This window comes from Xenopus laevis, chromosome 1L (assembly GCF_017654675.1).
Source record: "Xenopus laevis strain J_2021 chromosome 1L, Xenopus_laevis_v10.1, whole genome shotgun sequence".
NCBI classification, from domain to species: domain Eukaryota; kingdom Metazoa; phylum Chordata; class Amphibia; order Anura; family Pipidae; genus Xenopus; species Xenopus laevis.
Genome location: NC_054371.1, coordinates 48224061 through 48236456, shown reverse-complemented (window position 1 = coordinate 48236456; position 12396 = coordinate 48224061). Strand labels below are relative to the sequence as shown.

The 12396-nt window shown below is 35.3% G+C and overlaps 1 protein-coding gene across 4 annotated transcripts in view; it reads left to right on the top strand.

The window, feature by feature from the left end:
- Positions 1-12396, top strand: part of LOC108698820 (teneurin-3) — a 299615-nt gene that overhangs the window by 184921 nt on the left and 102298 nt on the right. For all 4 annotated transcript variants that reach the window (XM_041589114.1, XM_041589120.1, XM_041589113.1 and 1 more), the window contains exons 7-10: positions 3539-3749; positions 5233-5334; positions 5523-5717; positions 7900-8100. In XM_041589114.1, coding sequence (XP_041445048.1) covers positions 3539-3749; positions 5233-5334; positions 5523-5717; positions 7900-8100 — 709 coding nt within the window. The remainder of the gene's footprint in view (positions 1-3538; positions 3750-5232; positions 5335-5522; positions 5718-7899; positions 8101-12396) is intronic.

Sequence of the window (12396 nt, the reverse complement as noted above, 5' to 3'; positions counted from 1 at the left end):
ATTCTCTCTCTGTCTTATTTGATAGACTGTTCCAATCCTGACAAACCAAAAAAAAAGGTACATTGTAACAAAATATAAGTGTGTAATCAAGCAACATGTGAATCTGAAAGAACAGCGAAAAGTACAAACATCTGACCAATTTACTGGTCCGGGTCACTGAATTAAAGAAAACATCCCAACACTAAAGAGCCGCTTCCTCAGGCTTGATCCGATTAATCCCCTTGACCTGTTTTTGCCAGCCTTCCAGTGTCTGTGCCTGTGGATATATCCTAATGTGTCAGCAGAGTGAAACCCTCAAGCCTACAGCGAGATCTCATTGTGTCCTTTTCTATTTCCCGAAGCATTCAGCAACATGACCATTCACTTTCCAATATCTGGTGGAAAATTGAAGGTTTCCATATAGTTCACTTCACACAGCCCTGCCATCGCAGCGCTCAGCTATGGAAATCACCAAGCATGGAAACTGAATAGAACATTATTGCAAGAGAGGGCGATCCTTAAAGTTAATGGTTAGTGACTTTGTGCTATGAAGCTTGCACATTACCTGACAAGTACTGTATATATATATATATATATATATCAGGGAAAAAAATCACTTTCCCTTTCCATCAAGAATATCACTGTAATGTGTATTTGCTTCATCGCTCTATTATGAAGACCTCAAACATCTTACTGCTGTTAACCTCAGCTGTTGATACGATGGCCTGTGTTACGGGATTATTTGGCCTGTTTTAACCCTTACCAAGGGGTTAAGATGTTCAAGGCAGAGATTAAATATATATAAATTCTATATATACGGTATATGACCAAACTCTAGAGAGGGCATGGACTAGAAAATTATACTCAAGAGAGTCTATGTGCATATATCATTTAAACCTAGCTATCTTCACGAAGACTAGAGTGCCACTCGAAACGTTGCCAATTGCTATGGAAAAATAAGGCTTTGGAAGGAATTAGATGTCTTGTGAGATATTCTGTCTTTCCAATATGACATTTTTGATTTCTGTGGATCAGTATAGAATGATTCAGCTGAACGATGAAACCATGCAGGTCAGATGCTTTAGATGTTAAATGGAAAGGTCTTCTGAGCAGATCTGAAGGCACAGGACCCAATAACTCTTTAAATGTGGCCCATCCCATTGTGCCAGACTCAGATGTAACGCTGATGGGTATCTGTTTTAGATGTGCCTTGTGATATCTCTTCTACTTTGTATCAGTCAAAAGCTTCACCCCTTGGCTCTTTTTTTTTTGTATCATTATTACACATTCATGAGACTTTTGAATAGCTGTCATAGGGGAGTACTAAGAGTTGATTCCTATTCTCCCTGTAAACTGTAAAAAAAAAAAGTGAGTTTAAGGCTACCGGGGATTAATTGTGTGCGGCTTTATAGGAAATGGCTAATAGTTTGCAAGGCCTTGACATTGTTTCTATCACTTGACACTACCACTGAACCTTCAAGAGAGCAGGGAAAGGTCTGCCGGAGTAAGGCAAGTTAATGAATTCAACCCTTGGAGTGCTCACAAATCCCCCCACTTTGTATTAAACCCCCCTCCACACATACACACAAATAAAAAAAAAAAACCTCCAGGCTTCAGTCTTTTACTTTCAAAATACACAAGTTACATCCATTTAACCAATTGTGACTGCTAGTTGTTGGGGGTTTCTTTTTTTTTGTATTTATAAATGTATTATTTTCATTGTAGACTGAGTGCTGAAAATTACAAATGATAGTTAATGTTCACAAACCACATAAATGCAGCAGGGGAGATACTTAGAAAGGAGCCCCATCTGAATAACAAAAGGGCTTTTGCATGGTGCTTCATAATAAATGCAGTTTGAATGTAAAATCCTCGGGGAAACGGCATACACCTTTTTATAGAGGACCAAACTGAATAAGAGGGTATGGACGTGAAAAATATACTCAGAGAGTGAATAGTATATCTGAAAATATATTATTTTGCAGACATAATAAATACACTATAAAAAAAGAAATATGTAAGCTATGTTAAATCATACACCATTTGTATTACAGTACATGCAGTGCTATACTGTTTCCCCTAGCAAGGTTCACTTTCTTTAGGTATTGAATAGCATTCTTGCTTTTTATTACATTGATACCTGTGAACAGGAGCTGTTTTGTTTCTTGCCCTGGCTGACCTATCCTTCATAGACTGCTGCCCCAGTAGTCACAAAAATGGGGACTTTACTATTGCAGTCTATAAAGATTTGCACTGGCATTTTAATTGTTCCTGATTGTTTCTTTATATGCAAGTATAGGAAAGTTCCTGGCACATGGCAATTGATGTCATCACACTGTCTATTTATGGAAAATAAATGCAAAATAAAGGCCGCTTATGAATATTTAAGAGAAGGTTATTGGAAAATAGTGTTTACTCTATTAAGAAAGTATTAGATTTTTTGTAGAATTGTCCATTAACCAATAAAAAACAGTTGACGACCTTAAGCTTCAGCGTTGGCTTCAAGGCCATTTCTGATCTGCAAACTCAGTGTCCGAGGCTGTTCAGGGCTGCTGCAAGTTGACCTTCGAAAAATGATGACAATTCCTCATTTTCGATGATGCATATGATTTCTATCTAAGGCTGGGGGCACATTTCTCCAGGCCAGTTGCTTTCTGAATAATTTATTACCAAATAAGTGAGCAGTGCAAGCCGCAGCCTGTTGCAAAAGTTATATATCAACAAACTGCATTTTGCAACATAATGGCATGCCTTCCTCGATTCTCCATTATGTTGCTGCATTGTGCTGAACTATGCTCAGATATATTCCTTTCTACAGGTATGGGACCTGTTATCCGGATACCCATTAACTAGAAAGCTCAGAATTATGGCAAGTCAATCTCCCATAGACTCCATTTTATCCAAATAATGCAATTTATTAAAAAAAAATATTTCCTTTTTCTCTGTAATAATAAAGCAGTACATAGTACTTGATCCAACCTACAATATTATTAATCATTATTGGAAGCAAACCAGCCTATTGGGTTTATTTAGTTTACATGATTTTCTGACTTAAAATATCAAGATCCAAATTATGGAAATATCTGTTATCTGGAAAACCCCAGGTCCCAAGCACTCTGGATAAAATGTTCCAAACCTAAACTATATTGAAGTATTTAACATGTATGGAGTCTGTTATCCAGAATGTTAGGGACTTGGGGTTTTCCCGGAGAATGGATATTTCCATAATTTGGATTCCTTAAGTCTACTAGAAAATCATTTAATTCAATTGGTTGGTTTTGCTTCCATTGAGGATTTATTATATCTTAGTTTACCTCAAGTGCAAGGTACTGTTTTATTATTGCATAGAAAAAGGAAATACATTTTAAAAAATTGGATTGTTTGGTTAAAATGGCGTCTATAGGAGATGGCCTAACGTTATTTTGAGTTTTCTGGATAACGGATCCCATACCTGTAATGGGCTATTTATAAAAATAAACTTTACATTTTTGTGTTACTGTTACTTTGATAAATACATAAAAAGTATTTTTATGAACCAGATCTGTTTGATTTCTTTCAGTATGACTTTGTGGAACTTCTGGAAGGGAGTCGCTTAATTTCCAGGGAGAAACGCAACTTGCCCGAATCAGATAAGGCCACACGGCTCCCGAGGTCTATTAGTCTTCATGAGGCTGGATTTATACAGTATCTCAACTCTGGAATCTGGCACATTGCTTTTTATAATGATGGTAAAAACCCAGAGCCAGTGTCATTTAACACGATTGTAATAGGTAAGTTCTACTTCTACTATATATTGACTTTCTATATAAAACATTCTTTGAAGCTCAGAATTCCATGCATTAGATATAATACAGGGGTGACTTGTTTTATGTTTGTGTAAATCATGTCTCATTTGTGAAATTATATGCAGAATAATTAAAACCTATTGGCATGAGATATAATGGTAATATGGGTTGCATCATTTCTAGTGCAGGTATGGGACCTGTTATCCAGAAAGCTTGGGACTTGTGGTTTTCCAGATAACGGATCTTTCCTTAATTTGTATCTTTATACCTTAAGTCTACTAGAAAAGCATGCAAACATTAAATAAACCCAATATGCTGGTTTTGCTTCCAATAAGTATTAATTATATCTTAATTTGGATCAAGTACAAGGTACTGTTTTATTATTATAGAGAAAAAGAAAATCATTTTTAAAAATTTTGAGTCGATGGGAGACGGCCTTTCCGTGATTCGGAGCTTTCTGGATAACGTGTTTATAGATAACAGATCCCATACCTGTATGTTTGAGTACATCATGTGACTGTTCATAAGAATATACTTTATTGTGTTTCTTTGGCTTTTCAGTATTATAACAATATCATTTATAGTACAGGTTTGGGACCATTTATCCAGAATGCTCGGGACCTGGGGTTATACCATAGAAGGGATATTTCTGTAATTTAGATCACTTTTCTAATAGAAAAAATGTAAACATGAAATAAAGCCAATAGGATTGTTTTGCCGTCAATAAGGATCAATTCATATCGTAGTTCGGATTGAGTACAAATGACTGTTTTATTATTACAGGGAAAAAATGTAATTGTAAAACATTTTAATTATTTGATTATAATGGACTCTGTTAGAGTTCATAATTTGGAGTCGTCTGGATAACCGGTTTCTGGATAATGGACCCCATATCTGGACCCTGTAAAATGCACATTTTCAGTTGAGGATTCCATGTCCTGTAATAAAGTAAAATTTCTGAAGAAATGTGATAAATTAAAATTATGCATATTATTATCAGCTGACCTGCACCTAAAAAAAATCCTGGAAAGTCTGCCATGTAATTTTAGAGCAAACCTTGAGTCGTGAGTGTCCCAATTCTTGCTCTGCGCAAACACTGTGGAGTCCAGGATCCATGCTTACTGCATCAGTTGACTGACATGTATGTTCAGTCCCAACTAATTAATGTATAACTCTCTGTGAACGCAGTCAGCAAGAATGTCATTTCACATTAGTCAGCTTGCATTAAAAATATGGCACTTTCTGGAGATTCTTGTCATAACAAACTGGACTTCCTAATCCTGTCTTACACCGCCAGCAATTATCGGAAATAAGTCAATATTTCCTTTCTTGGAATTCCTAAACAAGTCCGGCACTGCCTTTGTGAGCACAAATGCCTGGCGGATACAAGGAAATAGAAAGGGTAAAAATGGAAAACTTGTCAGGTCCCCTGTTTAAAGACCGTCTCGCTCATTTCTTTTATTTTCAGAGTCCGTTGTGGAATGCCCCAGAAATTGCCATGGAAACGGAGAATGTGTTTCAGGAACGTGCCATTGTTTCCCTGGATTTCTAGGCCCCGATTGTTCCAAAGGTACACGAATTGGTTTCTTTTGTAAGGCTAATATAACCACGATGCTGGCGCACACACCATCAGCCGTTGAAGGGAGACGCCTCCGACGCGAATATTTTTTGCTTTTTGCTTTTTTTAATGCGTGTCAGTGGCCCAAGTGCAAAAGAATAGAGTGTCTAATTCTTATATTGTCATCTTTTATTACACAGCAGCCTGCCCTGTATTGTGCAGTGGAAATGGGCAATACTCCAAGGGACGCTGCCTCTGTTATAGTGGCTGGAAGGGCACGGAATGCGATATCCCCAGTACTCAATGCGTGGATCCATTGTGTGGTGGCCATGGAATTTGCATTATGGGATCCTGTGCTTGTAATTCAGGATATAAGGGGGAAAACTGTGAAGAAGGTATTGTTTATATTGTTCAACACCAGATAACTATGTATGGCACAACAGTGCAGTTCCTGGGTTTGGGAAAGGCCACACAAATCAGAATCAAATGCAAAACTATATATATATATATATATATATATATATATATATATATATATATATATATATATATATACACATACACTTCTTTTATATCAAATCATCATCCTTATGTAATGTTGGGCCCTCTGTAGGCATCTAGCAAAATATAAATAGAGAAAGACCAACAATCATCTTGCATTGCGATTAGATTTTTATTGACATTCTTCAGCAAAAAAGAAATGTGTTGCTTCAATGGAAACATTGGTTTGGAGAAGAGCAATAAACTATAGGCTGCTGCTTTTAGGATGAACATTATAGCATAGATAAAGGGAACAGCAGATTGCAATAGCCCAGGTCAGAGAAGTCGGAGAACAGCCTAAGTTAGGATCAAATGACAAGACTGTTTTAATAACAAAGGAGGTGGCTCACTATAGAAAATTAAACGGGAACTCAAGTCTGGTAGCAGGACATCAGAAGATCAATTGTGTATATAAAGGTCTAGTTGTGCAATAACTGCTATAAAAAATATGCAGAAAATAATCAAGGATGTGCAGGAGTCAAATGGAACATTTCACTACAATCAGAGTAATATCACCCTACTGCTTTCTTAACACAAGTTTTTTTTAATTCTTTGCCCACCAGGGTTCATAGAATTTAATTGCATTTTCATTTAGTTCTAATGTCTTACTGGCATGTGGTGGAAAAAAGTAAGATAAGGGCATAGGTAGATAATGCCGCTAGAAGCCAGTGAAGATGCGGAAGGTACGATTAGTAAAAAACTGCGTTATTTGAAGACAATTTTCAGCTATGCTTCAATACATTATGTTTTGAGCTCCCATTCTAATTACATCAACAACCATTGCGATATCATCACTCCAAGGAGTTATTACTGACCCATGTCAGACATTTATTTTTGCAATGCAAACCTCCTGTTGTGTTTACACTCACCAAATTCTATCACGACAATACAGTCTCCCTTCAAACCCCAGTGTAAAGGGAAAACCTATCCATTCGCAAAATGTCATTTACATTCTTCTTTCCTCAACCATTAGTAAAACAGGACATCTTAGCATGCCCCAGTGAAGCTTACAATCTAAGATCCCTATCATGTACATATATATATATTCTGTTTCATAAGAAATCAATTAACCTGCCTGTTTGTTTTTGTAGTGCTGTAAGACAAAACTAGCAATTAGTTAGTATTTATTATATGTAAATGAAATAAATATTTTATTTAAAGATTAATTAGCTCATATTTATACAAAGATAATTCCCAAGCTGGGCCACTTTAGTTATTACTGCTCCCAGGTTTCTTCCAACCAGTCAATGGAACACTGAGAATGATGGGAGGTGTAGTTTGGCAGCAGCTGGATAACCACAGTGTGATTATTCCCATCTCACAAAGCAGTTCAGACTGATTCCCTGTCTTTAGAGAAGGTGGAGTTAGTCACAAGGAAACTTAATAGCCTTGTCATTAAGCAAATGTAATTAGGAAATACAGTATGTGATAGTGTTACGGTCCATTTTGGTCTGCTGTCTAGTAAGGAAACCACCATTTTCTTCCTTCAATAAAATTGTTTTTATTGATCTACGTGTGCAAAGCAATGCAATTAAGTCCTTGGAATTACATTTTCAGACCATTGACCTGAAAGTGTACGGTTTTATTGAGTCAGATTGCTGAATTAAGTCTCATCATCCAGCGCACATTAATGGGAGTTAAAGAAGATATAGAGTATTCAGCTGATACATTAGAAAACAGCAGTGGGTCCATTGAGTGTGTCTAGGTCAATGTGTCATATTTGTGAGAATGCCCGTTTTCTTGCATGCCATTGATTGAACAGGCAAGCAGTGTGCTGAAAAGTCAACCGGAGCAAAGTGTCAGTGCTGGAAATTAAAGCTGGGCTACCAACTACCAGTATTATTAATGTTCATATTAATATAAGGAAGTTTAAAGGAAAGGTTTAGTAGACATCATGATCAGACCAGCATTACGCAAGATGGAAAGAAGCAGTACGTAATTATTTCTACCAACCAAAAAAAAAATATATCCCCTAGTATTATATAGTAGTTATTATGCTTCTTAACATTTTTTTGATAACTTTTCTCGTTCCAACAGCTGATTGCTTAGACACATTCTGCTCCTATCATGGAGTATGCATTCATGGCGAATGTCATTGTCATCAAGGATGGGGAGGAACAAATTGTGAAATACTGAAGTCCATGTGTCCAGATCAGTGTTCTGGCCATGGGACATATATTCAGGAAAGTGGAAGCTGCACCTGTGATCCCAACTGGACAGGCCCAGACTGCTCAACAGGTAGGTGCACCCTTTTGCTACTGTAATTTGTTGAAACCGTAAAAGCTTACTGATAAGTCAGTGAGTAGCAAAAGAATACTTCAGGAAATAGCAATGGGCTCCTTTAACACCAAACGATTTGATAATAATAGGCCAAAGTCTAACAGTGTAACCCTTGCTTCTCAACAATACATGTAACCCTTTCCTTTTATTTATTTAATCTTATCCAATTACTTTCATGCTGCTTGATCCATTCAAAATGATTCAATTGACCCGAGGGGCAGCAACCATCCAAGTGGGTCACTTTTAGTGACTTTCTAGTTCACCCTTCCCTGCCAAACAATCATTCTGTGTTTATTTTTCTGAATCTAAAAACACTAATGCACTTTCTGCACCGTAAGTTTATACCAATGCTGCACCATAAAAAATACATTCTCTTGTTCAGGGTGTAGGGTAATAAAATATTTAGTAACAATTATATATAAACAGTGCTGGTACTTTCAGAGGTGTACACTATGTACCTCGATCGCAGAAGTACAACTACTTTTTATGGCTTCTTTTATTGCGACAACGAATTCTTCACTAGAATTTTCTTTTTAAGCATAACCTTTTGAGGTACACATAATCTTAAAAACACTGGGTGACCTTCAGCCATCCTATAATCGTGATGTAATAAATCTAAGCATAGAGAATCAGTTTGTTCTGTCGCCAAAAGGAAGGAATTAGATCCCTCACAGTTCATGGGTTGAAGATCAACACAGCTTTTCTCTGTCTTGATAAGCCGTCATTCCATTAATTAGACCTTCAATTCCACTTGAATTAAATTAGTTCTAATTAATAAGTTCATTAGAAAGATTGACGCACCCTGTTCAAAGCTTGTGTGCTCAAAACTGATAAACACCTTCACCCTAATGAAAAATTGATTGGATGGAAGAAAAAAGGGTACCTGTGAAATAAAGCTCTCTCTGCTACCGCCAAGTTGATATTCTTCTGCTTTGAAGTTAATCAAACCATCATAGGTCTTTTAATAAAAAAACGAACACTCTGTAATCAGGAAAAAAGAATTAGTGAAATTGAAGGTTGCCTTGTAAGCCTAGCACATCATAGTTTTGCTATAAAAGGACTATGATTTACGGTTTTATCACAACTATACAAATGCTACAACATTGGAGACGCAATCGTTTACATATTCTCCACTATGGTCTTAAAGATGAAAGATACACATCTAATATATGTATATGGTCACTTCAGCTGCCAGAAAATAACTAGTTAATCAAATATTGGGGATTCACGACAAATATTCCTGATTAAAGAGCATTATTAGTGTTTTTTTTCTTGCTTCATTTGCTATGGAGCAAGCATCAAACTTTGTGGATCGTAAAATCAATATTTTCACTTTATTATGGCCACCAATATAAATTTTATTTCGAATACGTCTCATGGCTTTGCATTCCTTATATAGTAAAGTCAAACTTTCTTTTTCAACTTGAGGCTGAAATTAAGCACCCTGTTAAAGATCCGTTACATTAAAAAAAAATAACAGCAAAATCATAAATAGAGCTGTGGGTGTTCATGTGCTTTTACAGCCTCTTTAAAAAATTGGCTTTTAAAGTGCCGCCTAGAGGAAGTAGGATTCAGTATGTAAGAGGCTGAATTATTACCTTCTGATCTCATCTCTTTTATAAACCCTTCAGGGCTCCACTTTCAAACAAATACTCTTTCTTTAAAGGGGTTAAATAATTAGATATTATGCAATTTTAGCAAGAACATGTTCTCTTCACTTCCCAAGCGCACCTTTTAATTCTCTCAGTTCCATGGCATGTGATAGGAAAGTTGAAGAATGTAAAAATGTATGCTAATTTAAAAAATACCTAGTATTGTCCTTGTATTGCTTATATATATATATATATATATATATATATATATATATATATATATATATATATATATATATATATATATATATATATATTGAATAAAGTACCCCCTCTTGTAAATATAAGGATATTATAAGTTACCGAGGAGTTTCATGACCATATAGAAACACGAGGCCATGGAACTCCGAGGTGACTTCTAATATCCTCATATTTTGCAACTGGGGGTACTTTATTTATTATAATACAGTGACTCAGTGAGTCATGTAACAGAAATGACATCAGAACTCACAGTTTATAAGGATATAATTTACAAGATATTCCTGGCTTTTGTGTATTTATATATATATATATATATATATATATATATATATATATATATATATATATATATATATATATATATATACACACTTGCACCTTCAAAATATCCAGCTTATATGGAGTGGAAAAAAATATATCATCTCGCCCTAAATATAAAAAGAAAGCTATTCATAAAGTTGTCACCTATACCATTGCTTCTCATGGCATTATAATATATTGCACAGTGTAATCACATGTGACCACATTTCTGCTGTATTAAGTGCTCTCCTTGCACAGGAGGTGTAAAATAAAACCCTGCATTCTGACTCTATGTATATATTATTTTAACAAACCCCTTGCGACCTGGACTTTTAATGCTTCCCCCACAGTGAAAGGTTAATCTTTACTTCCTATGTTAGCGCATATGAGCATCTGGGATGTATGGTCCATTTATCTCTGTTCGTGGCAAGGTTTGCCCATGAGCTATAATTATACAACTATGGCTTTTGTCAGCTTTGCCTGTTATTGCAATAAATTAAACGGAGAGCAAGGAGCAATGCCTATTTAAGTCTGGGGGTTACGGCTTACCTGCAAAACAAATCGAAGGAAAGGCACGCTCCCACATGGACTTCATTTAACTAATTGAACACATAACTATAGTATGAATAATAGGTTCCTTCAAGTTTCTTAAAGCCGCATCGACTCTCAAAGAGTGTTGTTGGTTGGACAGCAGCAGAGATGCCTACTAGCCAAACAGTGGTTCTGTGTTAATTATATTCTGTTGCTCAGAGCTTCTACACTCATCAATGTGCATGTAATGAAATGGATTACAAATGAGTTTAATTGATCCTTTTGGGTGAAAGGCTGATTTGGGGAAGAAGACATTAAAGCTTTTACTAAAATTACTAAGGGGTAATAAAGTACTGGAATGACTTGAAACCAATAAAACGTTCAGCTTAAGAGGCTCATAGTAACACTATATATATATATATATATATATATATATATATATATATATATATATATATATATATATATATATATATATATATATATATATATATATATATATATATATATATATATATATATATATATATATATATATTCAAAGTAGGAGCTGCAGCAAGTTTCCCTCTGAATGTTCATTTGTTATTACTACCATCAGGGATAAAAAATATGTCATCCCTACAATTCCTTGCCTTTTTTCTGAAAAAAAAAAACATGTAAGTGATTAATCTATTGCTATACTTTTTTTTTTGTTTACTTAGCAGTGATTTATATTTAAGCTGAATTTAAAAATGCATTTAACTATCTTTAGTCTTGTCTGTCATTAGGCAATACGGTTTTATTATTCATTTCCTATTCATTATTCATTGTTATTCATGCAGTCATGAAAATATAAAGAGAGTATTCTGGAATTCACATGTAAAATGCTATTTTAGGATACTTGAGGTGCCTCAGTGTAATGGTGTATAAAAAAAAAATTATTTTGCCAGATAAATGTTGTTGTATTTATAAAGAGCAAACATCATTTGTCACCTAGCTGAATGAGATTAGAAATGGAATGTATAAAAGTGTTTTTTCATAAGTGTCATTTTCCAGAGAAAAGTAAATGAGACACTAAATGAAATTTGGTTGGTTGTGGGGCATGCAGAGAATTATTGCCATAACTACAGAATTTCCAAGCAATTTATTAGGAACCACACACACTTCAAAGTGGAAGTTTGTTCCTCAAGCCCTTTGTTATAGCCATGGCTGTAACAAGGGGGTAACCCACCAAAATGTCTCATCTTTGGCCATAGTAGAAGTGTGTTCAGTTCCTATAATTTGTAGTTTTATGGTGATATCCGGGAAACATATCAATTTCACAAGAAAACTTTATGAGAAAGGGATTGGGCAACTTTTCAATTACAAATCTTGAAGAACCCAAAAGCCGTAAAGAACATGTATTATCTAAATACTTCAAAAGATTTTTATTGCCCCATCCATTTTACCAATTGATGAAGCATTAACCTCAAGCCTTACAATTGTTTTGATGATGTTGGTGTTTTGACCAACACTATTTCCTCATTTCTTCTAAAAGCTTTGTATACTGGGATTTTAGAAGCTTTAGTTCTTTAAATTATGGTCATTGGCC